The sequence below is a fragment of the Mirounga leonina genome, unplaced genomic scaffold (genome assembly GCF_011800145.1).
Source record: "Mirounga leonina isolate KUSES-001 unplaced genomic scaffold, KU_Mleo_1.0 Mir_154, whole genome shotgun sequence".
NCBI classification, from domain to species: domain Eukaryota; kingdom Metazoa; phylum Chordata; class Mammalia; order Carnivora; family Phocidae; genus Mirounga; species Mirounga leonina.
In genome coordinates, this window is record NW_023270389.1 from 35,375,199 (window position 1) to 35,402,127 (window position 26,929).

At 36.5% G+C, this 26,929-nt stretch overlaps 1 protein-coding gene across 1 annotated transcript in view; it reads left to right on the top strand.

The window, feature by feature from the left end:
- The window catches only part of SYT14 (synaptotagmin 14), a 132,656-nt gene extending 109,418 nt beyond the window's left edge, over window positions 1-23,238 (top strand). Inside the window, exons 5-7 of the mRNA XM_035010474.1 lie at window positions 18,808-18,997; window positions 21,571-21,627; window positions 22,880-23,238. Coding sequence (XP_034866365.1) covers window positions 18,808-18,997; window positions 21,571-21,627; window positions 22,880-23,193 — 561 coding nt within the window. The 3' untranslated portion in view covers window positions 23,194-23,238. The remainder of the gene's footprint in view (window positions 1-18,807; window positions 18,998-21,570; window positions 21,628-22,879) is intronic.
- Window positions 23,239-26,929: the final 3,691 nt, after the last annotated feature.

A 26,929-nucleotide genomic window follows, 5' to 3' on the forward strand; every position in this document is an offset into this window, starting at 1 on the left:
TATTTGTAACCCAAATATATAAAGCAGATAATAGTGATACTTTACTAACAGAAGTCTTATTTTGTACTATTTACTTACAACATCAAATGCTAAAAATCATGGAGCTGTTTTAATAAGCAAAAAATTTAGACTAAAATTTTTAAGGTAGCACTAGTTTTGTTTTCCTTTTACAGATGAAGAAATTGGGTCTCAAGCAAATTTTAAAACATGCCCAAAGTCACACAGATGGCAAAATGTCAGAGAGAAGCCCAACTGTCTTATTCCAGAGCACCCATACCTACAATTATACAATTGCTGATGATACGTCTTAGTCTTACTTCGGCTCTAAGTCCAATTCAGTTCTCTTTTCAAATTACACCATATAGAGAAGAGTGATTCACACAGATAAGAAGTTGGAAATGGTATCTCTCTAAACAGCTTACTCCGCAATCTCCAAATAATTCTCAATTAAACAGACATGTTCAGTCCCAAACACAAGCAATGTTGAGTGAAACCTGCGGTATAGATACAAACACCGTTCCCCTCCATGTTAACAAGTGGAAGAGCTACTAAGGAAGCAGTTACTCCATGTCTTTTAGATAAATGAACTAAAGCTCGGAGATGCTTAAGACTGCATCCGAAAGTCACATTCCCATAACTTACTGACCCTGCTTGACTCTTAGTTTCCTTTCCTCACCAGCACATTGTGCTGCCTCCTTATGTTAATACTCATTTATGTGCATATACTGCTATTATTTCTTTTCTTGGGGTGGGGAGGGGCAGAGGGAGAGAGAGAAAATCTTAAGCAGGCTCCACTCCCAGCGGAGAGCCTGCCTCAGGGCTCGATCTCAGGATCCTGAGATCATGACCTGAGCTGAAATCCAGAGTCGGACTTCAACCGACTGAGCCACCCAGGCGCCCCTGTTGTTTTCTTCTTTAAATAGATAAAACTATATTTTAAAAGTGAAATTCAAGAGTTTGCACTAACCACAGTTGGAAAACTAGGAGCCTATGGATAATAGAATATAATTCCAAACTTAGAAGACATTTAGAAATAATTTGGGGCTGTTATTTTCTAATTGTCATTCTATTTCGTTTTCCAGTAGTTCAAAAATATATATATTTCTATTAAAAACATAGATTTGAATCATCTCATTTCAAACAGTAATTAAAGGGAACATTTAACACATGTGGGATACACTAATTTTGCACAGGAGTAACTGTGATTCTAGCACTCTTTAAGCGTAGTGACCAGTTTTAAAGAGCTCACACCTCCCCCAGATGTATACGTGAGGGCGTTCCTGGGGTACAGTCTTTACTAACTTACAACCCAATATTTGTTGCCAGTGACTCAAACATCTCAGAGAAAGAAAGCTTTTGCATGGAGCGCCTAGGTGCCCCAGTCAGATAAGCGTCCAACTCTTGATTTCGGCTCAGGTCAGGACCTCAGGGTCGTGAGATTGAGCCCTGCTTTGGGCTCTGTGCTCAGCGGAGAGTCTGATTCTCTCTCCTTCTCCCCCTCCCCCTCTCCGCCTGTCCCTCCCCCCGACTTGCGTGCATGTACGCTCGCTCTCTCTCTGAAATAAATAATAAAATCTTAAAAAAAAATAAAAAAGCTTTTACAATTTTCAGAAAGTGATAGACCCTAAGAAGACAGGGAAGTTGGCTACATTAATTTTGAAATAAAAGTCATAGTTCTTAATATGTGCTGAATCTGTTAGGGTACAAAAATCTTAAGTGATTACTGCCACTATGACATGTTTCTAGATCTCTAAGATCAGTTATTATAAATCAGATTTTTTAAAGTCTCATGTTTTGCTACAAGGTGAAAAATTGCAGTTTTTTGCTGAAGATGTAAAATGTACACAGACCATGAGTCCTGTCTCAAGGAGAGACTTGGCTATCACTAGCACAACAAAGTAAATTGTGCCCTCTGCCCAGGCTCTCAGTCCTGCCACGTGTTTGGCCTTAGGTTATTTTTCTAAGACACAGGTCTGAGCCTGTTAACTCCCCACTTCAAATGCCTCTCCTGCTTCCCACTGCTTAGAGGCAGGTCCGGTTTTTCTTGCCACCACGTTTCATATCTTTCACAGTTCTTTTCATTCAAAAGTATTTATTAAATGCCTGCTGAGTGATATTTGGGGACATACAAAGATAAATAAAACGAAGGTTCTGCCCTCAAGGGACTTACGGTCTGGTAGGAAAGACAGACAAAGCAAAGGTTACAGTGCAGTATGACAAGTCTCTGATAGAAACAGTGCTCAGTGAGTAAAATTGGCTTCAGCCCTCCTTTCTAGCTACATTTTTACTCCTTTCCCCACATATACCAGCCATACCAGATCAGCTGACATTTACCAAACATGCTATCTACATTTGGGCCTTAGCTCAAACTCTGTCTGAAATGCCATTCCCCATGCCTATTGAAATCCCTTCAGGGCCAACTTCAAATATATCTTCTCAGGAATACAGTTTCTGATTTCCCCAAGTTAATCATATCCACCTATATTCTCCCATAAAGCCTCTCAAGGCATTTTTTTATAGTCTGCCTTGAAATTAATTAATCTCTTTCCTAGTACAGTACCTTGAACAGAACAAGCAGTCAATAAACATTTATACTGCTGGGTTCCCAAATACCTCTTTTGCCTCTGTTCTGTTTCCTTTAGGAAGACAGAAACAATATACACTGTATATAATTACTTTTTGCAACTAGCCTGAAGTCTGGTCACAAATCAGGGTTGTGAGATGAATATGAGTGATTCTAAAAATCATTAAACATTAAACATTAAAAGTTATGGACACTGTTGGTTTTCTGCCAATATGCTATCCCTATTACTTCTTACTTCTTTCCTTAAATGACATCCTGTTTTGTTCAGGTAGCCAAACCCAGGCCATACAGAATTCCTACAGAAAAAAATAATCCCCCCCTGAAGATTAACTCACATTTTTAAAAATGTAAGCAGAAAGAAATGATCCACCATGAATGATAGTCAGTAGACCCCAGAGGTAGGTATATTGTCATCTCTAGGACATAAACTGATAGAACACGGTGAAGGAGATTATAAAATAAATATGCCTTAAATGAGTAAAGAGCTAAAAGAAGTAATAGAAATCATGAGGAAAGAACAAGACAATATGGAAAAGGAGGTAGATTTAAATAATGACCATATGGAACTTCCAGAATGAAAAATAGAGTCATTAAAAATAGAGTCAATGAAAAATATGAATAAGAGGGTAAGGAAAATGGAGGGTGGAATGAAAACGTTAAATATATTTTCTTAAAAGAACTGCAGAATGAAAGACTACAGAAAATGAGAGGCAATGTTTGAAATACTTAGATCATCAGATTGAGAAAACACATGTCCTATGCTGGATTATCAAAATGAATGCACACCTATAAGAGTTACAGTGAGAGGACAAAATCCCAAAGACCAAATGATGGATGTAACCACAGAGAAAATATAAGGGAACAACAATTCATCTAACAGAAGGCTTCTCAACAGTGCTAAAGGCCAGAAGGCAGTGGTATAGTATCTTTAAGGTGCCAAGGTAAATGAACTACCAACTTAGAATATTATCACCACCTAAATTATCACTTAGGGGAGAGGGCAAACTCCAGATATTTTCAGGCAAAGACCAAGAGAGTTTACCACTCATAGATTGTTGCTGGAATAATCACTAAAGCATATACTTTTTTAAGAACGTTGACTATTGTGGACATTACTGCTGTAAACATTGGGGTGCATGTACCCCTTCAGATTCCTACATTTGTATCTTTTGGGTAAATGCCCAGTAGTGCAATTGCTGGATTGTATGGTAGCTCTATTTTCAACTTTTTGAGGAACCTCCATACTGTTTTCCAGAGTGGCTGCACCAGCTTGCATTCCCACCAACAGTGTAGGAGGGTTCCCCTTTCTCCGCATCCCTGCCAACATCTGTCGTTTCCTGACTTGTTAATTTTAGCCATTCTGACTGGTGTGAGGTGGTATCTCATTGAGGTTAGACTGTTGAATCACAGACCTGTACCTCTGAAACAAGTAATACATTATATATTTTAAAAAAATGAAAAAAGATAGCAGAGAGGAAGAATGAAGGGGGGGAAATCAGAGGGGGAGACGAACCATGAGAGACTATGGACTCTGAGAAACAAACTGAGGGTTCTAGAGGGGAGACGGCTGGGGGGATGGGTTAGCCTGGTGATAGGTATTAAAGAGGACACGTTCTGCATGGAGCACTGGGTGTTATACGCAAACAATGAATCATGGAACACTACATCAAAAACTAATGATGTATGGTGATTAACATAAAAAAAATTTTTTAATAAAAAAATTTTTAAAAAACGTTGAATTCAAAGGAAAAAGTAAGATGGAAGAACTGATGGTGAGCCAAGAGAATGTTAAACACTTAGAGAATTGAAATAAGCAGAGAGAGATCAAGCAGAAAAATACAAGTAAGGATATGGCAGATTTGAGTAACACTTAACAAGTCTGATTTATATATGAGACCTCTACTTAATAAATGTAAGCATATGTAGAACAGTTACAAATGTCAACCATATGCTAAGCCACAAAGGAAGTCTCCACAAATATCAAAAGAATCAATATCATATAAATAAACTTCTTTGACCACATTGCAATGAAATTAGAAATTCATTCAACATATATCTATTGCACACATACTTTGCCAGACATTGTTCTAGTTATTTGGTGTACATTAATGAAAAACAGGAATAAATTTTGACCTGCGTGGAACTTAATTAATTGTGTGGGGGGGAGAGACAATAAACATAATAAATAAATATAATAAGTGTACAGCATACAAGGTTATGAGTATTATGGGGGGGAAAAAGAAACAGGATGAGCAGAATCAAGAATGCTAGTGGGAAAGGATAGGTGTGATTTTATATATATTTTTTAAGTTTTTCTTTAGATTCCAGTTAGTTAACATACAGTGTAATACTACTTTCAGGTAATATTACATACAACATCTGGTGCTCATCACAAGTGCCCCCCTGAATTCCCATCACCTGCCCATCCCCCAACCCATCTCCCTTCCGGTAACCATCAGTTCTCTATAGTTAAGGGTCTGTTTCTTTATTTGCCTCTCTCTCTCTTTTTCCCTTTTACTCATTTGTTTTGTCTCTCACATTCCACACATGAGTGAAGTCATATATTTGTCTTTCTCTGACTGACTTATTTTGCTTAGCATAATTCTCTATCTCCATCCATGTCCTTGCAAATGGTAACATTTCATTCTTTTTTATGGCTGAGTAATATTCCATTATACATATATATTATATATAACGTACACACACACACGTACATACACACCACATCTTCTTTATCCATTCATCAATCAATGGACACTTGGGCTCTTTCCACAATTTGGCTATTGTAGATAATGCTGTTACAAACATAGGGATACCTGTATCCCTTTGAATTAGAATTCTTGTATTTATTTGTTAAATACATAGTAGTGCAATTGCTGGATCATAGGTTAGTTCTATTTTTAACTTTTTTGGGGCACCTCCATACTGTTATCCAGAGTGGCTGCACCAGCTTGCATTCCCACCAACAGTGCAAGAGGGTTCCCCTTTCTCCACATCCTTGCCAACACCTGTTGTTTCTTGTATTGTTGGTTTTAACCATTCTGACAGGTGTGAAGTGATATCTCATTGTAGTTTTGATTTGCATTTCCCTGATGGTAAGTGATGATGAGCATCTTTTCATGTGTCTGTTGGCCATCTGTATGTCCTCTCTGGAAAAATGTCTGTTCATGTCTTCTGCCTACTTTTAATTGAGTTATTTGGGATTTTTGATGTTGATTTGTTTAAGTTCTTTATATGTTTTGGATACTAACCCTTTATCAGATATGTCATTTGCAAATATCTTCTCCCATTCCATAGGTTGCCTTTTTAGTTTTGTTGTTTCCTTTGCTGTGCAGAAGCTTTTATTTTAACGTAGTCCCAATAATTTATTTTGTATTTTGTTTCCCTTGCCTCAGGAGACCTGTCTAGAAAGAAGTTGCTGCCTGTGTTCTCTTCTAGGATTTTGATGGCTTCACATTTAGGTCTTTCATCCATTTTGAACTGATTTTTATGTATGGTGTAAGAAAGTGGTCCAGTTTCATTCTTTTGCATGTTGCTTCCAGGTTCCCAACACCATTTGTTGAAGAGACATTCTTTTCCCCATTGGGTATTCTTTTCTGTTTTATCATAGATTAATTGACCATATATAATTGTGGGTTCATTTCTGGGTTTTCTATTCTGTTGATCGATGTGTCTATTTTTGTGCCAGTACCATAGTGTTTTGATTACTACAACTTTGTAATATAACTTGAAGTCTAGAATTGTGATGCCTCCAGCTTTATTTTTTCTTTTTCAAGATTGCTTTGGCTATTCGGGGTCCTTTGTGGGTCCATACAAATTTTAGGATAGTTGGTTCTAGCTCTGTGGAAAATGCTGTTGGTATTTTGATAGGAATTGAGTTAAGTATGTTCATTTCCTTTGGTAGTATAGACATTTTAACAATATTTGTTTCTCCGATCCATGAGCAAGGAATGTCTTTCCATTTCTTTGTGTCATCTTCAATTTCTTTCATCAGTGTTTTATAGTTTTCAGAGTACAGAGTACAGCTTTGGTTAGGTTTATTCCTAGGTATCTTACTGTTCTTGTTGTAATCATAAATGGGATTGATATCTTAATTTCTCTTTCTGCTGCTTCATTATTGATGTATAGAAATGCAACAAATTTCTGTACATTGATTTTGTATCCTGCAACTTTACTGAATTCGTATATCAGTTCTAGCAGTTTTTTTGTAGAGTCTTTCAGGTTTTCTATATATAGTATCAAGTCATCTGCAGGTAGTGAAAGTTTTATTTCTTCCTTACTGATTTGGATGCCTTTTATTTCTTTTTGTTGTCTGATTGCCCTGGGTAGGACTTCCAGTACTGTGTTGAATAAAAGTGGTGAGAATGGACATCCTATCCTGTTTCTGACCATAGAGGAGAAGCTCTCAGTTTTTCCCCATTGAGGGTGATATTAGCTGTGGGTTTTTCATAGATGGATTTTATTATGTTGAAGTATGGTCCCTGTAAAGCTCCTTTGTTGAGGGTTTTTATCATGAATGGATGTTGTACTTTGTCAAGTGCTTTTTCTGAACATATTGAAATGATCATATGGTTCTTACCCTTTCTTTTATTAATTTGATGTATCATGTTGATTGATTTGTAAATATTGAACCACTCTTGCAACCCAGAAATCTCACTTGATTGTGGTGAATAAATTTTTTAATGTATTGTTGCATTCAGTTTGCTAATATTTTCTTGAGAATTTTTGCTCCTCTCTTCATCAGGGACTTTGGCCTGTAGTGCTCTTTTTTAGTAGTGTCTTTATCTGCTTTTGGTATCAGGATAATGCTGGCCTCAGAGAATAAATTTGGAAGTTTTCCTTCCTTTTCTGTTTTTTTTTTTTGGAATAGTTTGAGAAGAATAGGTATTAACTCTTCTTTAAATGTTTGGTAGAATTTGCCTGTGAGGCCATCTGGTCCTGGGCTTTTGTTTGTTGGGAGTTTTTTGATTACTGATTCATTCCTTTGCTCGTTATCAGTCTCTTCAAGTTTTCTATTTCTTCCTGTTTCAGTTTTTGTTTCTAAGAACTTATCCATTTCTTCTAGGCTGTCCAATTTGTTGGCATATAGTTTTTCACAATATTCTCATAATTGTGTTTCCATGATGTTGGTTGTTATTTCTCCTCTGCTGTTTGTGATTTTATTTATTTGGGTTCTTTCTCTTTTCTTCTTGATAAGTCTGGCCAAAGGTTTATCAATTTTATTCATTTTTTCAAAGAACCAGCTCTTGGTTTCAAAGATCTGTTCTTTTTTTTTTTTTTAAGATTTTTATTTATTTTTTGACAGCGAGAGAGGGAACACAGGCAGGGGGAGTGGCAGGCAGAGGGAGAGGCAGGCTCCCTGCTGAGCAAGGAGCCCAATGTGGGGCTCGATCCCAGCACCCTGGGATCATGACCCGAGCTGAAGGCAGACGCTAAACGACTGAGCCACCCAGGCGCCCCTCAAAGATCTGTTCTATTTTTAGTTTCTATATCATTTATTTCTGCTTTAATCTTTATTATTTCCCTCCTTCAGCTGGCTTTAGGCTTTGTTTGTTGTTCTTTTTCTGGCTCCTTTAGGTATAAGGTAAGGTTGTTTATTTGAGATTTTTCTTCTTGAGGTAGCCCTCTATTGCTATATACTTCCCTCTTAAGACCGCTTTTGCTGCATTCCAGAAGTTTTGGACCATTGTGTTTTCATTTTCATTTGTTTCCATGTACTTTTTAAATTTCTTCTTTGATTTCCCGGTTGACCCATTCATTGCTTAGTAGCATGTTTAACCTCCATGTATTTGTGGTCTTTCCAGATTATTTTTGTGGTTGCCTTCTAGTTTCATAACGTTGTGGTCAGAAAAGGTGCATGGTGTGACTTCAGACTTTTTGTATTTGCAGAGGCCTGTTCTGTGACCTAATATATGATGTATTCTGGAGAATGTTCCATTTGCACTTGAAAAAAATGTGTATTCTGCAGTTTTAAGATGAAATGTTCTGAATGTATCTTTTTAAGTCCATCTGGTCCAGTGTGTCCATTGTTTTCTTGTTAATTTTCTATTTGATTGATCTGTTCATTGATGTAAGTGGGGTATTAAAGTCCCCTACTGTTACTGCATTATTATCAATTAGTTCCTTTATGTTTGTTATTAATTGTTTTATATATTTGGGTGCTCCCATGCCTTGGGTACATAAAGATTTACAATTGTCATATTTTCTTGTTGGATTGTCCCCTTTATAAAATGGTATCTTTGTCTCTTCTTACAGTCTTTGTTTTAAAGTCTGGTTTGTCCAATATGAGTATTTCTGCTGTGGCTTTCTTTTGACATCCATTTGCATGGTAGATGTTTCTCCATCCCCTCACTTTCAATCTGTAGGTGTCTTTAGGTCTAAAATGAGTCTCTTGTAGGCAGCATATAGATGGATCTTGATTTTTTATCCATTCTGACACCCTTTGTCTTTCGATCGGAGCATTTAGTCCATCTACATTCAGAGTAATCATTGATAGATACACATATTTATTGAAATTTTATTATCTGTTTTGTCATTTCTGGAGATTTTCTCTGATCCTTTCTTATCTTTCATGTTTTGTTGATTTTCTTTAGTGATATATTTGGATTTCTTTTTCTTTATTCTTTACATATTTATTAGTGGTTTTTGATAAATGGTTACCTTTAGGTTTGGATATAACCTCTCCTGCAAATAGCAGTCTATATTAAGTTGATGGTCATTCAAGTTTGAACCCATTTTTCCTCCTCTTCCCCCCATGTTTTAGGTGTATGTTATTATATTTTATATGCTTTTTTGTGTGTGAGTTCCTCGACTGATTTTTACAGAAATACTCATTTTTACTGCTTTTGTGTCTCCTGCCTTTATACTGTCACTTTTGGTTTCAAGGAGGTATAATTTTAAATAAGAGGTAGGATAAAGCTCACTGGGAGTGTAACATGTGAGCAAAAGACTTGGAAGCAAGGAGTAGTTAGCCATGTGCATATCTGGGGAAGGAACATTGCAAACAGATGGAACAGCCAATTCTGAGAGCTCAGAGTATGTGTGTTGTTAAAAGGAATAGCAAGGAGGCCTCTTCAGCTAGAACTTCATGATTAAGGAGTACCATATTAGAAGGTGAGGTAAAAGGGCAATCTCCTACCACTCCCATCCCCTAAATCTGTATATTTGGATACTCAAGTGAACAAACAAAAAAACTTTCTAAATTAACTCTGAGTCAGAAGAAAAAACATAATGGAAATTAGAAATAGTTAGAATCAAACAAATGAAAACACTATTAAATTTGTATGGTGCAGCTATAACAGTAGTAGAGGGAAATGTATAGCCTTGAATGTATTTGTAAGAAGATAAGAAAGAGTGCAAATTCTTCCACCTAAAGAAGTTTGAAATAAAAAATTATCGTAAGAAGAATAGTAAAGAGGTTTAACAAAAAAGTTTTTTTGAAATTAATAGTATAATAGATAAACCCCTGGAAATGTTTATCAGGAAGGAAAAAGAAACAGTATGTTAAATGAAAAGGAGGACATAATCATTAATTCAGTGGAAATTTTATTATTTTTTTTAGAAGACTTTATTTGAGAGAGAGAGAAAGCACACACATAAGCTGGGGGAGGGGCAGAGGGGCAGGGAGAGAATCTCAAGCAGACTCTGTGCTGAGCCCAGAGCCCCATGTGGGGCTCGATCCCACGACCCTGAGATCACGGCCTGAGCCAAAATCAAGAGTCGGGTGCTTAACTGACTGAGCCACCCAGGTGCCCCTCAGTGGAAATTTTAAGACCATAAGGAGAATAACTCTAGGAAAACAAACTTGAAAACTTTTTGGAATGAGCAATTTTCTTGAAAAATACAAATTTCTAAAAAGTGATTTAGGGATCATAGAAAATATGAAAAGACTTATTACCATTAAGAAATTCAATCAGTAGAAAGATTCTCATAAAAGAAAGAAAAAAGAAGATGGTTGAACTTCAGAGGCAAGTTTTACCCAACTTCAGGGAACAAATAACTCTCCCAGGATAATGCCTCTTTGATGAAAAACATATATGTGTATGTATATATGTATATGATTACATATGTATATGTGCATAAGTGTATATATATTTTGCACAATTCAACTTAACAGTGTCTCATTTGGGATTTCTGCATATATGTTTATAAATGAGATTGGCTTATAATTTTCTTATGTTGTTCTTGTCGGTGTCAAAATTATAACAAGTCTCAAAAGAGAAGCTGGGTACTTTTCCTTTGCATCCTCTGATATAGTTTATATGGCATAGGAGAAAAATCTATGAACTTTATAAACCAATCTTACAAGCATATATACAGGAGTGTCAAATTAAATATGTTCCTATTGAACACAGCAAGAAAAATAACGTGCACTTGTGTGCATACACGTATATACTTACATATACATCTTAATCAAAGCAGGAATTTTGCATGACCATTTCTACATGGTACTGTAGTCAAGTATTGATAACATAAAATATTTTGTTTCTGTTTGTTTTACCATTTTCCTTATATCTTAAACTTATCAGTGCATTAAGTTTTCAGTGTTAATATGAGAAAAACTTTGTGAAAGAGAAAGCGAGAGTTTACTACGTCTTCTTTCACTCTCCGTTACCCAACGTGAATGTCAGAGCTGTGCGCCAAGAGTAGAGTAACCGTCCCTTCCGCTGAGCCATTTTTTCCTCCTCCGTGGCTCTTGCAAGGCTGACGACTGCAGAGCCAACCCAGCAAAGAGCATGAGGGAAGTAGTCACAGCGCAGGAGCAGCTCCTCCGTAATGTGGGTGATGGTCCGCACAGAGGGCAAACGACCTAGCACCCACACCTTCCCCTTGTAGCCACAGTCCCAGATTTTGCTTGGGAGACCAGGTTGCCCCTGTGCTTCTGCTGAAGTGACTTTATCCCAAAGCCCCAGAATCCAATCTCGTGGGCCCTAACTCATAAGTTCCGGGGTTTGGCTTGCAGCAGTCAGGGTGCTGTCTCCCTCTTTCCTACAACACTCAGAACTGCTGGAAACGATCTGGCAACTAGGAGGGAAGAGTCTCCCTGAGAATAAAGCCAAACTTGGGGAACACACCCACAAAAATGGACAAGGACAACTCGTTCCTCCTGACCTGGGTTAAGTGTGGATCGGTGAGTACCTGAGGCTGCCTCCTTATTAACTGTTGGATTACAGAAGCCAATACATTCCCTTGGGCTGCTTCAGCTAGTTAAAGCTGGAGATCCTGGCCCTGGCAACTGAAAGGATCCTGAGTCCAACACTACTCTGAAATTTAAGCTCTCCACCCATCCCTAGCTCACTCGTACATTATCCTCTGGGGTTGCTCGGCAGCTCTGCCCCGACTCAAATACAGAATGCTTCTCCTTCACACTGGATTGGGGAGGGAGTGCGGCAAGATTCGGAGCCCTTACGCTGTTCTTGCTTTCTCTTCCCTGAAATTGCCTCTGTTATCGCCTCCTTCCCTAGCCTGAGAGAAGTTGAGCACCTTGGGTTTGGGAAGGGGCCCTGAAGAGGGAAGGTGCTGCAGCAGGTGACTTCCCTCTTGTCACACTGCAGCACCCTCCGCATCCTCGTCGCCCATTTCCAGAAAAGTGTAATGGAAGCGTTTCATGTGTAAATTACATTAAAAACCAGAGAATATCTTCCAGCCACAGTGAAAATAAATTCAACAAACTATTCAAAGTTATAGTAATTACCATTGCACAGCTCAGCAGTTTTACCTTAAAAATACTGAGTCTAAGTGGTTACAAGTAAGGTAGAATCAATTTAGTATTAATAAAAAGCCCAGTACATTTCCTTAATAGGAATTATGTTGTATTTTTAATCTTACGGGTTTTTTCCTCTGTATTTGCAAGTTCCCACCTAATTTTAACCTATTAACTCCATTAAGGACATGTAGTGGGTGTCATAACCACTAATTCTGCTTGTAAACATTATATAGAGTTTACTCATTTCTCTGAAAAATTCAATAGACTTCTTCCTACTTGCACAGAATTGCTTATAATCCTCCACCCTAGGGCAGAGGACTCAGGGGGGAGGAGAGGAAGTATTAAAAAGAAAAAAAAAACTATGTTAGATGGAAAGAAGATACACTTTTACTTTGGGGAGCCTGTGGGACTATTCCTTTAAGTAACCTAATTATGATTGGGATTTGTTTGACTTCGGGTTAATCACCTGCAGTTACTGCAACCTAGGCAAGCCCCAGTTATAAATTAATGAAGGGGTCTGCAGAGAGAGGAGAAATTCCTGAGTATACATTGAATGGAGCAGCATGCCCTGAGGAACGGAGGAAAGATGCCACTGGAGTATAAAGGATCTGTATTTAATTTGCCTTTCCTGCTGTTGGTCTATTTATATAGTTATTCCACACTGTTTCTGTTGTGTTCCACGATCTCCTTGGACTGCCACGCCCATGCCAGCCTCGGAGGGGCCTTACACCGATGGTGGTGGGAAGGCCATGAGATGGGCATTTTTCTAAGGGGCCAAATAAATTCAGAATGGATTCCTTTAGACGATAGTGTTTTTGTGTTTTGTGTTTTTTGTGTTTTGTTTTTCTCTTTAACACTACTATATTTCAGCAGGGCTTCCTGAAATAGAATGTGATCACCAAGGATCTTATCACTCTTGCTTTTTTGTCGAGCTTGGAGACAAGGACATTTTTTGCGGCAGTAAAGTGAGGACAGGAGTTGGCTGTTTTCCTCAGAAGCCCAAGAAAGGCCTTTCCCAGGACTTTCTTGGTACATCACTTTGTTGCTCAAAATTGGCAATATGACCTCTGCGTTAATAAGAAAATATTAGATTCACATGTTATTACCTGACAGTAGGTTAATGTGAAAAATACTGTATTATGAAAAAATGTATTTCACAATATTCTAACAGATGCTGCTAGTATAATAGCCTAATGTAGCAAATGCACCAAATGTGCTTGAGCATGTTTTTGACACTGTTTTCATAAGTGATGATATATCCTAATTGAAACTTACTAAAATTATGTTTTCTCCTCCAACTGTCATGAAAACATACCAAACTATGTGTTTTGTGTACCCATGATTTAGGAATATAAGATATATATTCCTTTTGGCTTTCTCCTCTGTGATTTAGAGTTAGATTTGAAAATATGAGATTTTTTCCCTCCGAATACTAGCCCAGTGAGTTATTTCGGTTCCCAGGTATGCATTAATTATCCTTAACCACATATAAAGCCAACTGTAGACTCGAAGATTTGTATAAAACATTTTTAGATTTTTTTTAAATTTGAAAAATCTACATCTAAAATGTTTTAAATCTAAAAACCCATTATAGAAAATAGTGTTCTCTTTTTTTGAACTTGTGCAGTTAATTCCCTTAGGAATCTTAAGAGAAAGTTCTAAATATTTATTTTTATCACCATACATTAATTTGTGTATATATTGTGTCCTTGTATTATGTAATTCTTTCATTAAGCCTTTTATCTTTTGAAATCTAACACACATTAGAAAAATATGAAAAACAGGGGCGCCTGGGTGGCTCAGTCGGTTAAGGATCTGCCTTCAGCTCAGGTCATGATCTCAGGGTCCTGAGATCAAGCTCCCTGCTTAGCAGGGAGTCTGCTTCTCCCTCTCCCTTTGCCATTTCCCCTGCTTGTACGTGCGCTCTCTCTCAAATAAATCAATAAAGTATTTTTTTTTTTAAAGTATGAAAAACAAAAATGTACAACCCATGTAAACTGCAATCCAGGTCAAGAAGTAAACGTTACCAGTACCCCCAGATACCCCCATCATGCCCTTCCCAATCACTGTACCTTCTCTCCTCACCCCTAGAGTTAACCACAATTTTAACTTTTACATTGATCACTTTCTTACTTGCTCCTATTCATGCATTTGAAATACTATGGTTTAGTTTTATCTGGTCTTTGGTTTTTGGTTTTGTTTTTTTTTGTTGTGGTGGTGGTTGCTGTCTTTGAAATTTACATAAATGGAGTTAATACAGCCAAGTATCTTTTTAGGTTCAACATTTTTCACTGGAAGTCATGTTTGTAAATGTAGTTATAATTAGTTTTCATTGCTGTGGAGCGTGTACGGTATCGTTGCTGTATGATATGAACTCACCACAAGTTATTTATCCATTCTGCTGTTTGGGGCCCTTGGGAACAATGCTGCTATGGACATTCTTTCATATGTCTTTTGATACGACATATCACATATTTCTGATGGGTGTATATTTTTTTTGTTTGTTTTTTTTGTTTTTCTTTTTTTGTTTTTTTTTATTCTTATGTTAATCCCCATACATTACATCATTAATTTTAGATGAAGTGTTCCATGATTCATTGTTTGTGCGTAACACCCAGTGCTCCATGCAGAATGTGCCCTCCTCAATACCCACCACCAGGCTAACCCATCCTCCCACCCCCCTCCCCTCTAGAACCCTGTTTGTTTTTCAGAGTCCATCGTCTCTCATGGTTCGTCTACCTCTGATGGGTGTATATTGGCAGGTCATAAGGTATATGTGTTTTTAACATTTTTAAAAGCCATATTTCTTTACCACCAGAGGGCTCTTGCAAGCTCCCATTGCTCTGTGTCCTAGCCACACTATTATTTCAGCCTCTCTGTATAGGGATACCACATGGTTTTCATTTCCATTTCCCTCATTACTAATAAAGTTGAACAACATTTCATATATTTATTGGCTATTCTGTAAAGTTGCTGTTCAGGTGTCTGGCTCTTTTTATACTGTGTTGATTTATAAGTGTTCTTTACGTATTCTGGATTTGAGCTGATCGTGCAGTGTATGTGTTCTAGACCTCTCTCACACCCGGTTGTTTGCCTTTTCACCATCCTGAAAGATTCTGGTGAAGCTCAGAAATGCTTAATTTTAACATTTTCAGATTCACCCAAGATTTCCTTTATGATTCTGTCCTCTTTAGGAAGTCTTTCCCTACCCTGAGATCATGAATATAATCCCATATGTTAACATATGGATTTATCATTTTGCTTTTCATATTTAAATTCAGAATGGACTTTTTGGTATGTTTTGAGGTAGGGGTTAATTTTCATTTATTTCTGGATGGATAATCAATTGTCTTAGCACTATTCATTAAAAAGATGATCCTTTCCCCACTGCTTTGTAGTTCCACCCTTGTTGTAAATTGTCTGTTATGCCTAGGTTAATTTGTGGGCTTTCTATTCTCTTAGTGTATTTTACGTTGTTTTTGTCACATTATCTTAAATAATGTAGCTTTATGATAAATTCTGATACTCGTAGAACAGGGCATTCTACTGTGTTAATTTTTTATTATTTTATTTTATTGTGGTAAGAACATTTAACACGATGTCTACCCTTTAACAAATGTCTAAGCGTACAATACAATATTGTTAATTATAGGCACTACATTGTACAGCAGATTTCTAGAACTTATTTATCTTGGATAACTGTAACTATATACTCGTTGAACAGCAACTCCCCATTTTCCCTACCCCCACCCTTTGGCTACCGACGTTCTGCTCTCTGCTTCTGTGGTTGTGACTATTTTACATATTTCATATAAGTGGAATCATGCAGTATTTGTCTGTGTCTGGCTTATTTCACTCAGCATCAGGTCCCCAGGTTCATCCATGTTGTCACATTTCCTTCTTTTATAAGGCTGAATAATACTGCGTTGTATGTATAGACCGTGAGCACTTCGGGATTAGCTTGTCAGGCTCCATAAAGAAACCTGTTGAGATTTCAACTGTTACTGCATTTCATCTGTAGATCAGTTTAGAGATAATATTACAAAATTGGGCTTTCTGCTACATTACAATAGTATATCTGTGTAGCGCTTCTCAGTTTGCTTCTATTCATAGTTTTCTGTGTAGAGGCCTCATGTATCACTTGTACATTTATTCGTAGATACTTGATATCTTATGCTCTAATATAAATGCTAATTAAAAATTTTCTTTCCAATTTTTATTTTAAGTGGGCTCCACACCCAATGTGGGGCGTGAACTCATGACCCTGAGACCAAGGAGTCGCTCACTCTATCAACTAAGACAGCCAGGCGCCCCTAAATGCTATTTTTGAATAAATTTTATTTTTAGATTTGTCGCTGGCGTATAGCAATGTATGGACTTAAAATTTTTACCTTTGTATACAATTGTAATTCATCTGTGGACTTTAGATTTCTTTTGTACCTAATTACATAATCTGCACCTGAGGACGGTTTTATCTCCTCCCCTCCCAAATCATTATACCTTTTATTGCGTTGCGTTACATTGCGTGCGTTGCGTTGCGTTGCGTTTAGTAAGGCTAGGACTTTCACTGGCTGGAATCTCCACTACAGTGTTGACTAGAAGTGGTAATAGTTGGTACCATTGTCACATCCCCAGTTTCAAAGGGGAAACATTTAAAAACTTTTCTCTTAAGTATGATGTTACACATTGCTAGATTTGGTTTGCTAATCATTTAATTTAGATTTTTTTTTTTTTTTCAAGATTTTATTTATTTGACAGAGAGAGACACAGCGAGAGAGGGAACACAAGCAGGGGGAGTGGGAGAGGGAGAAGCAGGCTTCCCGCCGAGCAGGGAGCCCGATGCGGGGCTCGATCCCAGGACCCTGGCATCATGACCTGAGCCGAAGGCAGACACTTAACGACTGAGCCACCCAGGCGCCCCCATTTAATTTAGATTTTTAAATCTAAGTTCATGAAAGAGAAAATTCTGTAATTTTTCTCATAATGTCCTGGTCAGGCTTTCACTTTAAGGTTTTGCTAGATTCTGAAAGTCAACTGGAGAGTTTCCTCTTTCCCTCCTATCTGGAAGGGTTTTCCTAAGACTAGCAGTATTCATTAGAATTCACCAGTGAAGCCTTCTAGCTAAAGGTTTTTAGTTTTGTTTTTTGCTTGTTTTGGAAAGGTTTTTAATTATAAATTCAATCTCTTCAGTAACACTGTTCAGATATTCTATTTCTTCTTGTGTGCATCTTCGTTAGCTGTGGTTTTCTAGGAATCTGTCCATTTCATCAGAATTTCAAATTTATTGGGAAAAAAGTTGTTTTTACTATCCTTTTATGTTTTTGTGGTCTATAGCATATGTGGTGATGTCTCCTTTTTCATTCCTGATTCCTGATATTTGCTAGTCATGCCTTCTCTTTCTTCTTAAATTGGACTCTCTAACATTTACCTATTTTTAGTACTCTTTTCAGATAATTTGTTTTCATTATCATTTAGTTACCATGGGTTATTTCCAAGCATATAGGTATTCTTTACTAGGAGATAGTTTTGATTTCTAGCTGATTAAAAGACCTATTCTGAATGATTTCTGCCATTTGAAAATCTTTGCTATTTGCTTCATTTTTATAAATAGTTTTGTAAAAATACCACTACATGCTTAAGAAGATGTGTATTTCATAGTTGTGGGGTATGCTGTTCTGCATATTACCATTAGGTCAGTTTTGCTTATTGTGATATTCAAATCTTCTACATATTTACTGTGTTTGTCTGTTTGGTCTGTTACTAAAAGAAAGTATGCTAAAGTCATCCCCACTGGTTGTAGATTCGCCTATTTCTCTTTCTAGTTCTGGCAATTTCTGCTTTCTATATTCTGAGCCCATGTTACTAAATACATGCAAATTTGGACCTATTTTGTCTTCCTGGTAAATTGAAAGTTCAAACTGAGTTTATCTCTTCATCTCTAGTAATGGTTATTACTATTAATGGCTAACCTTGACTGATATTAATGTAGCTACAATTTTCTTTTAGTTATTATTTACACGATAAATAATTTCCCATCCTTTTCAACTTTCTGTTTCTCAGTGTTTTACATTATTGACTTATAAATAGCAGATAGTTTTATTTATTTAATCAGAGTTTACCAATCTTTGTCATTAAAGACACAGTGAAGACATTTACACTTACTGTAATTGAGTCTGAGTCTGTGTTAGTCTTTAAACAACAATTTTTCACGTTCCGAAAATAGTTCATTAACACCTGTGAGTGTAAGAAATTTATCCTCTCTGATTTGTATATAAATGTGTAGGGATTTATGAAACCTTCTCATGTCCTATTATTTCTTTGACTGCTATGTAATGAAAAGAGATCCAGGGACTAAAATACACTAAGAACAACGTTTCTGATTTAGTGTTTTGGGAATTTTGCCGGCAGCTCTTGTCTTTATTGTGATTTACCTAATTCCAATAACACAACATTAACGATGTATCTCTTAATATATCTTTTTCACAAAATACTATAAAGATTTCATTCTTGATTACAGGGCTGTGACTCCCAAATGAGTGTGTCAGAAATGTCCTGTAGTGAAAGTACATCCTCATGTCAGTCTCTTGAACATGGCTCGGTTCCAGAAATTCTCATTGGCCTGCTTTATAATGCCACAACTGGAAGACTATCAGCAGAAGTGATAAAAGGCAGCCACTTCAAAAACTTGGCAGCAAACAGACCACCCAGTGAGTGAAAAAAAATTTTTTTAATGCTTATGTTTTCTGCGCTTACGGGACTCTCAGTGTTAGGGGCCTCAATCCTATCATTTAGTCTTAACCGATCAAAATGAAATGGTATAATCATCAGCCAATCTGTTTCATGTTTTCTATTTCCAGTCATTTGGGAAGTAGAAAAATTTGAAATTCAAAATATTGTAAGGTGACAAGACTTTTAATTTTTCATAGTGTCTGCCGAATAAATTATCCCTATTATAGCCATTATCTTCCAATGCCAGAAAAAGTTACAGAGTTTTTTAAAGTTAGTAATATTCCACAGATATGGTCAAGAATATATATGGCTGTTGGTGTCAACGGAAGAATGATGTGGTGTTTTCTGTCTGCATGCAGTACTATGAACTAATGTTAATAATTCTGTATTTTTTCTCTTTTCTCTGTTAAGATTATTTAAGAAGAAACTGTTTCCTCACATTTTTCCTCCTTTAATATTATAAATTAGTACTGCCAGCGAGTCTTTTCTTAAATGGCTTGGCTTTGCCTTTCCCAGGACAAGTAGAATAAGGAATAGTTTGATATTTCCCCTAGATGCGAGGAGAGGAAAGCAAGATGGGGTACTGTGCCCTGCTCTATATGCCTGTCACACCTCCCTCCTTATCTCTCTTCCTGCTCATGGGGGTGGAGGCAGATTATGGGAGTGCAGAGAGATCGTCGCTCACTAGACCTCCAAAACCGTTTGTCGATATCTGTAGGAATGAGTTGAGAACGTAACAGCTTCTTTATACTTCTCTGAAATCAAAGCTGTTAGTCTCCTAAGCTAAAAAAGTTGAAAGGAAATCTTGAATAGTAATGGCCACCTTAAATTTACTTAAAGATTTCTCACAGACTTGCTTAAAGCCATCTTTTACTCAGAGTCTCAAGTAATTATTGGAGGGGAAACTTTTTCCTCCCTTGAATTAAATTAATTCATTTACCTCCAGATGTCTTCAACATTGTCTTTTTAATTCAAGTGAAAAGTCACAAAAATATATTTGGTTTTCCCTAAGTAATATTGGAAACCTTGCTTCTTACAGATATCATGGAATGTATCTATTCCTGAATTAAAAGTCAGAAGGCCAAAATTATGTGTATTCTTCTACCCTTGGATGAGTAACCTAACTCCCCTAAGTCTGTTTCCTCATATGTAAAATTGAGGTTGTGTCTATCACAGGGTAACTGTGAGACTCAAATCAGATAAAGGTGCATAAAAGAAGGATGGAATTATTATTGTCCCCTTTCTCCTTTCAGAAGGAAGAGTTCAGAGGGAGGAAAGAAGCAATTACTAGAATAAACAGCTTTGGAAGTGTGACCTGGGTTCTCTTTATTGATACATACTTAAAATGCAAACTCAAATGGTCTGGGAAGTAACTTAAATGAACAAACTTGGCAGGTGAAAGATAAGGAGCATTGGGAGGCAGTGACAAATGCAAGCATGCATACCCTGCCTCGAGACATTCAGAGTCAAAACTTCTGAACACTGTAACAGATAAACTAAATATTATGTGGGGTTACATCCAGCCAGCAGCTCTCAGCTTGCCATTCCTGCTTTAGCTAACAGTTTGATTTTTTGACGTATATTTATCTTGAGATGCTAGCAGCGAGCAGAATGGAATGATATGCTTGCCTTTCTGTCCTTGCTTGTACCCACTCTGATAGAAACAGAGAAACCAGAACTAAAATGAAGAGGAGGGGGAATGGAGGCAGGGTGGATAATAAACAGGTTGAGAGATTAGCATCCACAACTTAGAGTAGGTGTTTTCAGGTTAAAGAGTAAGTTAGAGCAATTTCCATTATTTTAGAATTAGATCTTCAATATCAGGGTGGTTAAGGGTGTTAGCTGGGAGGCAGCTAGTAGGTAAATATAAGTCAACATTAAAATTAATTGTATGTAAATAAAATCTTTAAAAAAATTGTATGGAGTATTTATAAAGTAAAATATAATACAGTTTTATCGGTCTGTCTTATACTGTCTATGTTATAGAAGATTGTGACTCTTCGTATATACCTAGTTCTAGGCCTTGAACTGTGTTATCAACTGAATAATCTAGAGAAACAATCGGAACATTCAAGAGCAAAACTTTTAATAGTCCTATTTTATTTTGTTTAAACTTAATTTTTTTGTATTACATTGAAAGTAATAGAAGTATTTGAAATATTTACTATTGCATGGATAGACTTCAAAACTTAGCATAATAGTAGTCTTACAATGACTTTTATTCAGTCTTTTATATAGTCTGATAATTTGCATGATTCTATGTTCAATGTGCTTTAGACCAAGAGGATATCATTATAAAGATGTTCCCCCTTTAAAACAGTGTACTTTTTGTTTAAGATTACACAAGGACCTTAAAAATTCTCATTCCATGAAATTTACCCAACAACCCTTTTGTTCAACCCCTCTACCTGAATTAAAATGCTAAAGTTTTGTGTTCTTCCAACTCCAGTGAACAGTGTTTCCTCTTTAATTCTAACCTTTGACCCTCTTTCACCCAACAATTGACATCTGGTCATTATTTCTTTTACTGCTTTCCACCCCCTGTTGTCAGATGGACTGTTCTGTTGTCTAAAACACTTGATAGGTGGACAGGTTTATATAATCCGAGGTGAGTTCCTGTAGAGGCTAATTGGATGTTGTCTTTTCATGCAAAAACAAAATACCCTAAAACTTGCCAGCAGGGAAGCTGTCCACCATGTTGGTTTCCAAAAAAATGCACATTTATTATCTGTGGTACTTTAAATAAAACTAACTTAGAATTTATCTCTGATTATGGATGATGGTATTCAGAGTATGTATAAAATAAGCAAAACTTTTTAAATTAAAGGTTTTATTTTTCATGTATTGTATTTTGATTCATACAATAGATATCTCATGAGAAATATTGCAATTTTCATTAAAATTAATTGAAATTTTGATATGAAGTACACATGATGGATCACCATGCTGAAGATCATTTGCATGAGTCTAAAGAACCTGAAAACACAGTTGTTTGAAGAGAGGGTTTATCTCCCAAATAATCAGGCAATGAACTGTTATGTTTCACTTTGTACACTAAACATCACATCCATTTTTTTTGTAATTCATGAAAACAATTAAGAATACCATACTTTAAATTTTACATTAAATTCTGCCAAAAAAAAAAAGAATCCTGTAGTATTTATTTTAACTATCCAAAAAGCACATTAAATGTACTCTTGCATGAAACCAGGAGAAAGTTTTCCTTGATTTGCTAAACTTTGAGCCCTTAATGCATTTGGCTTCATTTTGGCCCTTTTAAATGTTTTTAAAATATATTTAAAAACCACATCCATGCAGAGATTTTTTTGACATTTCATCCTAAGCTGTTTTGATGTCATCTTTGCATTCTTGTCTTCTTTTTCTCTTTACCATTTGCCTTCATTTCTATTTGTTTGTTTATTCTTATTCTCTGAAAACACAGTGGAATGCTTTACAGTGTTGTGGCTAATTGAGCTTGCTAAGTGTTTATTAATGCTATGATGTCCTGCTTAGTGAAGCTAAATGGGGATGGGGTTGGGTAGGGGTGGTAGTGGGAGGTCAAGGATTGGGGGTGGGAGGGTGGAGGAAGGATTATGAGGTATACCTTTAAATTCTAACTATGACGTAGAAGTAGTGAGGTTAAGATATTATGACCCACAAAAGATTTGCATTCTCTGTACTTGTCACATTCTATAAGCATCAGCATCAAAATGGAATTCGTTGAATTTCCATTAAACATGGTATACACCATATCCTTATAAAGTATAAAGACTTCACGTTCTCAGCAAACATCACAAGAAAGGTGTTTTGAGTTTGTTTCAAATGATATTTGTGGTATGTTTTTTTTTTTTTTTCTGTAGATACGTATGTTAAATTAACTCTCCTGAATTCCATGGGTCAAGAGATGTCCAAATGCAAGACATCCATCCGCAGAGGGCAGCCTAATCCAGTATACAAGGAAACTTTTGTTTTTCAAGTGGCCCTATTTCAACTTTCTGATGTGACACTCATACTGTCTGTGTATAACAAACGCAGCATGAAAAGAAAAGAGATGATAGGCTGGATTTCTTTAGGTCTGAACAGCTCTGGAGAAGAGGAGCTCAATCACTGGACTGAAATGAAAGAGTCGAAAGGACAGCAAGTGTGCAGATGGCATGCGTTACTAGAGTCATGATGAATAGGGTCACCAAGCAATTACAATCCAAGGCAGCATTATCTCTGATTGCAGCATCACTGTTTTTACCTAGTCACCATTAGAAGAGCTGTTCTTCGAAGCATCATCCTCAACATTCTACCAGAATGCGTTAAGGTCTGCGGAAAGAGCGTCTAATACTGACACAAATGAAGAAAAGATGTGTCTCTGGTAGAGCTTGTTTGGGAAATGAGACACTTGCATCATCATTGTTAACAGTCCTCCAGAGCTTTAAGAACATACTTTTGGTTTGAAGTTAAGTTTACTTTGGCAAAAGAGCCAGTAATTTCATGAAAAAAAAAAAATCAAAACTATAAGTGATTTTTTTAAATCAGAATTTTTAGTTGCAACACTGTTTTAGGATCACCCTACATGTTAACCAGGAAACACGTATTTTGACTGGCCCATCCCTGGTGTTGGCAATGTTCTTTAAGCTGAAAAAGTAGGTCTCCAGCTCTATCATGAGGCATATCTAATGGTGAAGGATTTCAATTACATAGAAAATTGTCTTATTTCAGAAATTTTCCCTTTGTGCACTTAGTTTCATTGTGCCTCAGTTCTTCTCAATAGCACTCAATCTCAAGTGCAAGCAAGTATTCATTTTCATAAAGGAATTTTTCTATATGTTATTTAGAAAAGCCCAACAACTCATTTCTTCATTTGCCTCTGCTTTTGCCTGATCCAAAGAGACCCAGTCCCTGGGCTGGTCCTTTGCAAGAGTCTCTTAGACAGGTTGTACTGTAGAACTACGTAACTTTCTGTTGAAAGCACTTCCTGTATTCTTGTATTCCAATGTAGGAAGCTAATAGAGCAGGACTTTCCTTTCAAATCCTTTCAACAATTGACTCTTTAAAATTGTAGTAATGTGAAGATACGTTTTTTTTTTACAAACTAAAAAAAAAAAATAGAGTAGATAAGCTGTTGAAAATTGAAAACCGTTCAAGTTAAAGAAAATGTTAATTGCTCTGAGAATGGAATGACCAACACTGCATAAAGCAGGGATAGTTCCAATAAGAAACTGTTCTCTCTCTAAATCTTCTTCAGTCTTACTTCGATTTGTACTTGTGATCTAAAGACTCTCCAGTTCTCAGTTTGAATCAGAACATCATGTTAAAAACAGTTCTGAGATTCCTTATGAAATTTCTAGTGACCTGTGACTAGATTTTATGGAACTTACAGATACGTTCTTCAACGTGACGTCATTCTGTGCCTTTCATGTAAGTTACATTTGCTCATACAGCTTGAAAGTTGTATTTGCAAAATTAGGCCTTCAATTTTTATAAATGTAAAGATTCCTCAGAACAGTGTCACAAGATCTTTATTTCCTCTGAAGTATGTAAAAGTTGTATAATGTGCTAATTTTTTTAAATGGCAAGGCATTTTCATTTGTTGTTTTTATATTTAGGAACTCTTATTAATCAGGAATATCATAAGCTGTTTTCTTTTTAATTTTGCTTCTTGCCCAGTATATAATTTATGCATATACTTTATTAAAATAGAATATGTTTTGTATATATGAAAAATACTTTCTTCTCTTTCTAATTTCTAATTAAACTAGACAAAAACATACTATTTACCAGTTACTAAAAAGCAGCATACCATTGTTCCTAGTCCCAACTAAGCACTATATATTAGTGCTTGTTATTACACGAGGACTTGTTATTACCACAATAACAAAACCGTGCATAGACATTATTATTTCAGCTTGGCTCTACTGAAAGGCCTTAAAAGAAATCCAAAAAGACAGTGAACTCCTAATATTTTTTAGTTTAAAAAATGGCAGCTCTATGCACCCATATACACGAATTATAAGATAAAATACAGATGTTACATTGGGTGACCTGAGGTTTAAGAATGTATGTTACAGAATTGCATTAAAGAGAAAACCCATTCTTCTATTGTTACACTAACGAGCTTTTTCCAGGGTTTTTTTAATAAATGAGTTAAGTTACAAAGTTAGAATCTGTATCAAATGGTGAAATATCTCACGTACATATTTTCAGCAACAGTATGGGAAGAGATTTGAAGGGGGGTTGTAGACCTTAGTGAGAAATTGGATTTAAGCATTTCACACAACGAGGATCTTTTCTGGCTTTGAAACAACTGACTGCATTGCTAAGAACTGGGATCTTCCTAATGGAAAGAGTTAGTCTTAGTCGTAGCTGTAACAAAGCCTAATCAGTAATTGAACACATTATGAGACCAGTGTGGTGCTTTCTCCTTCAGTGATGAAAAGACCTAACTAGCTGTTATTTGCTAAATCTGGCTTTCTTCAGACTCTGCCCAGAACTGTGTGTGCGCTTTGGTCTGTCATTACAGGGTTATCTGGTATAGATATCAAATCCAATATGGCTTAAAAATTAATCAACAATATTAAAGGTTTTTCAAGAAGGACCCTACCTCCACCCCAGCTGCCAAGTCCTCAAAGATTATGAATTTATGTGTATGTGTATCTGTATATACACACATGCCTATACGTACACACACACACACACACACACACACTTGTAAAGGTGAAGGTGCCCTGGCTTTTTCCAATAACTAATTAGAGAAACGTTTATCAAGTTTATGGATTATTTTTCTCCTCTATTTACTAGAAATTATATTTGGTTTTGGGTGCTATTTGCTACCATTCTCCTCCACACACAGCAAAATATGTATATTTTTATCTTGTGGATTGACACAACTTAGCGTAATTACTCCCCCAAATTTATCTATTCTTTTAGAAAAAGATTAAATAGGTCTCGAGAGACCCACTTCACTCTACTGAATCTAATGTACAAGACAGTGCTATTGCTCTTTTGTGTGCTTAAATTTGCATGAAAGCGTAAAGGCAAAATCTTATATCTCAGCAGTTTGCAGCAAATAGGGGCCCACCGGTGGGCAGCAGGTGCTGTCTCAGAAACTTGAGCAAGACAACGCACTTTCTTATTGTTCTCTTAAAGTCCCCTAAGTTTTATAAAAAATGAGATAGTCCAAATATGGCAATTGACTGGCATTCATGAGAGCTCCTGAGCCTGGAATTACGGGCTTTATCTGTCTCCCAAATGAGCTGCAAAATGTAGTTGCTTATTACTGCCCAGGAAACAGAGGGTATTTCAAATCAGTAAAGAATTTTAGTAGAATATCCTCTTACCTTTCAGAAGCGTTCTTCTATACTCTCGTGTCTTCTGTACTGTCCACATTTTGTGTGAAATCCATTTATTTGTTTGTCTTCTTACTATGCATTCAGTGAATTCTCCATAATGTATTTAGTGTCAGAAATAATAAATTGGACCACAATTTTAAATTTAAAGAAAAGCCAGTAAGAAAGTATCGAAGCTACCTTGATTAGTATACACATAAGTTTAAGTGTAGGGCCTGGTAGGGTGGTTTCATCCAGCCTAGTGCAGATAGATGCCCAGGGCTACATGTTAAATCATTTTCTTGATACCCTCATTATTTTCATTTACTTCTCAGGTGAGTCAGAAGTATAATCACTGATCGCAAGGTAAGACAGCATCCATAGGGTAAGAGGTCATAGAATTGAGGGTGTTAAGATGAAGATGGAGACCAAATGAGATCACAGCTTTTCAAGTGAACTGAGAGGCTATTTGAAGGTATAAATCTCAGATGAAATAAGAACAGTAGTCACCAACAAATTTTATCCTGATATGGATAGAAATGACACAAATCCACTGGCCTAAAATTGCCATTCGCCTAGATGGACTAGATGGAC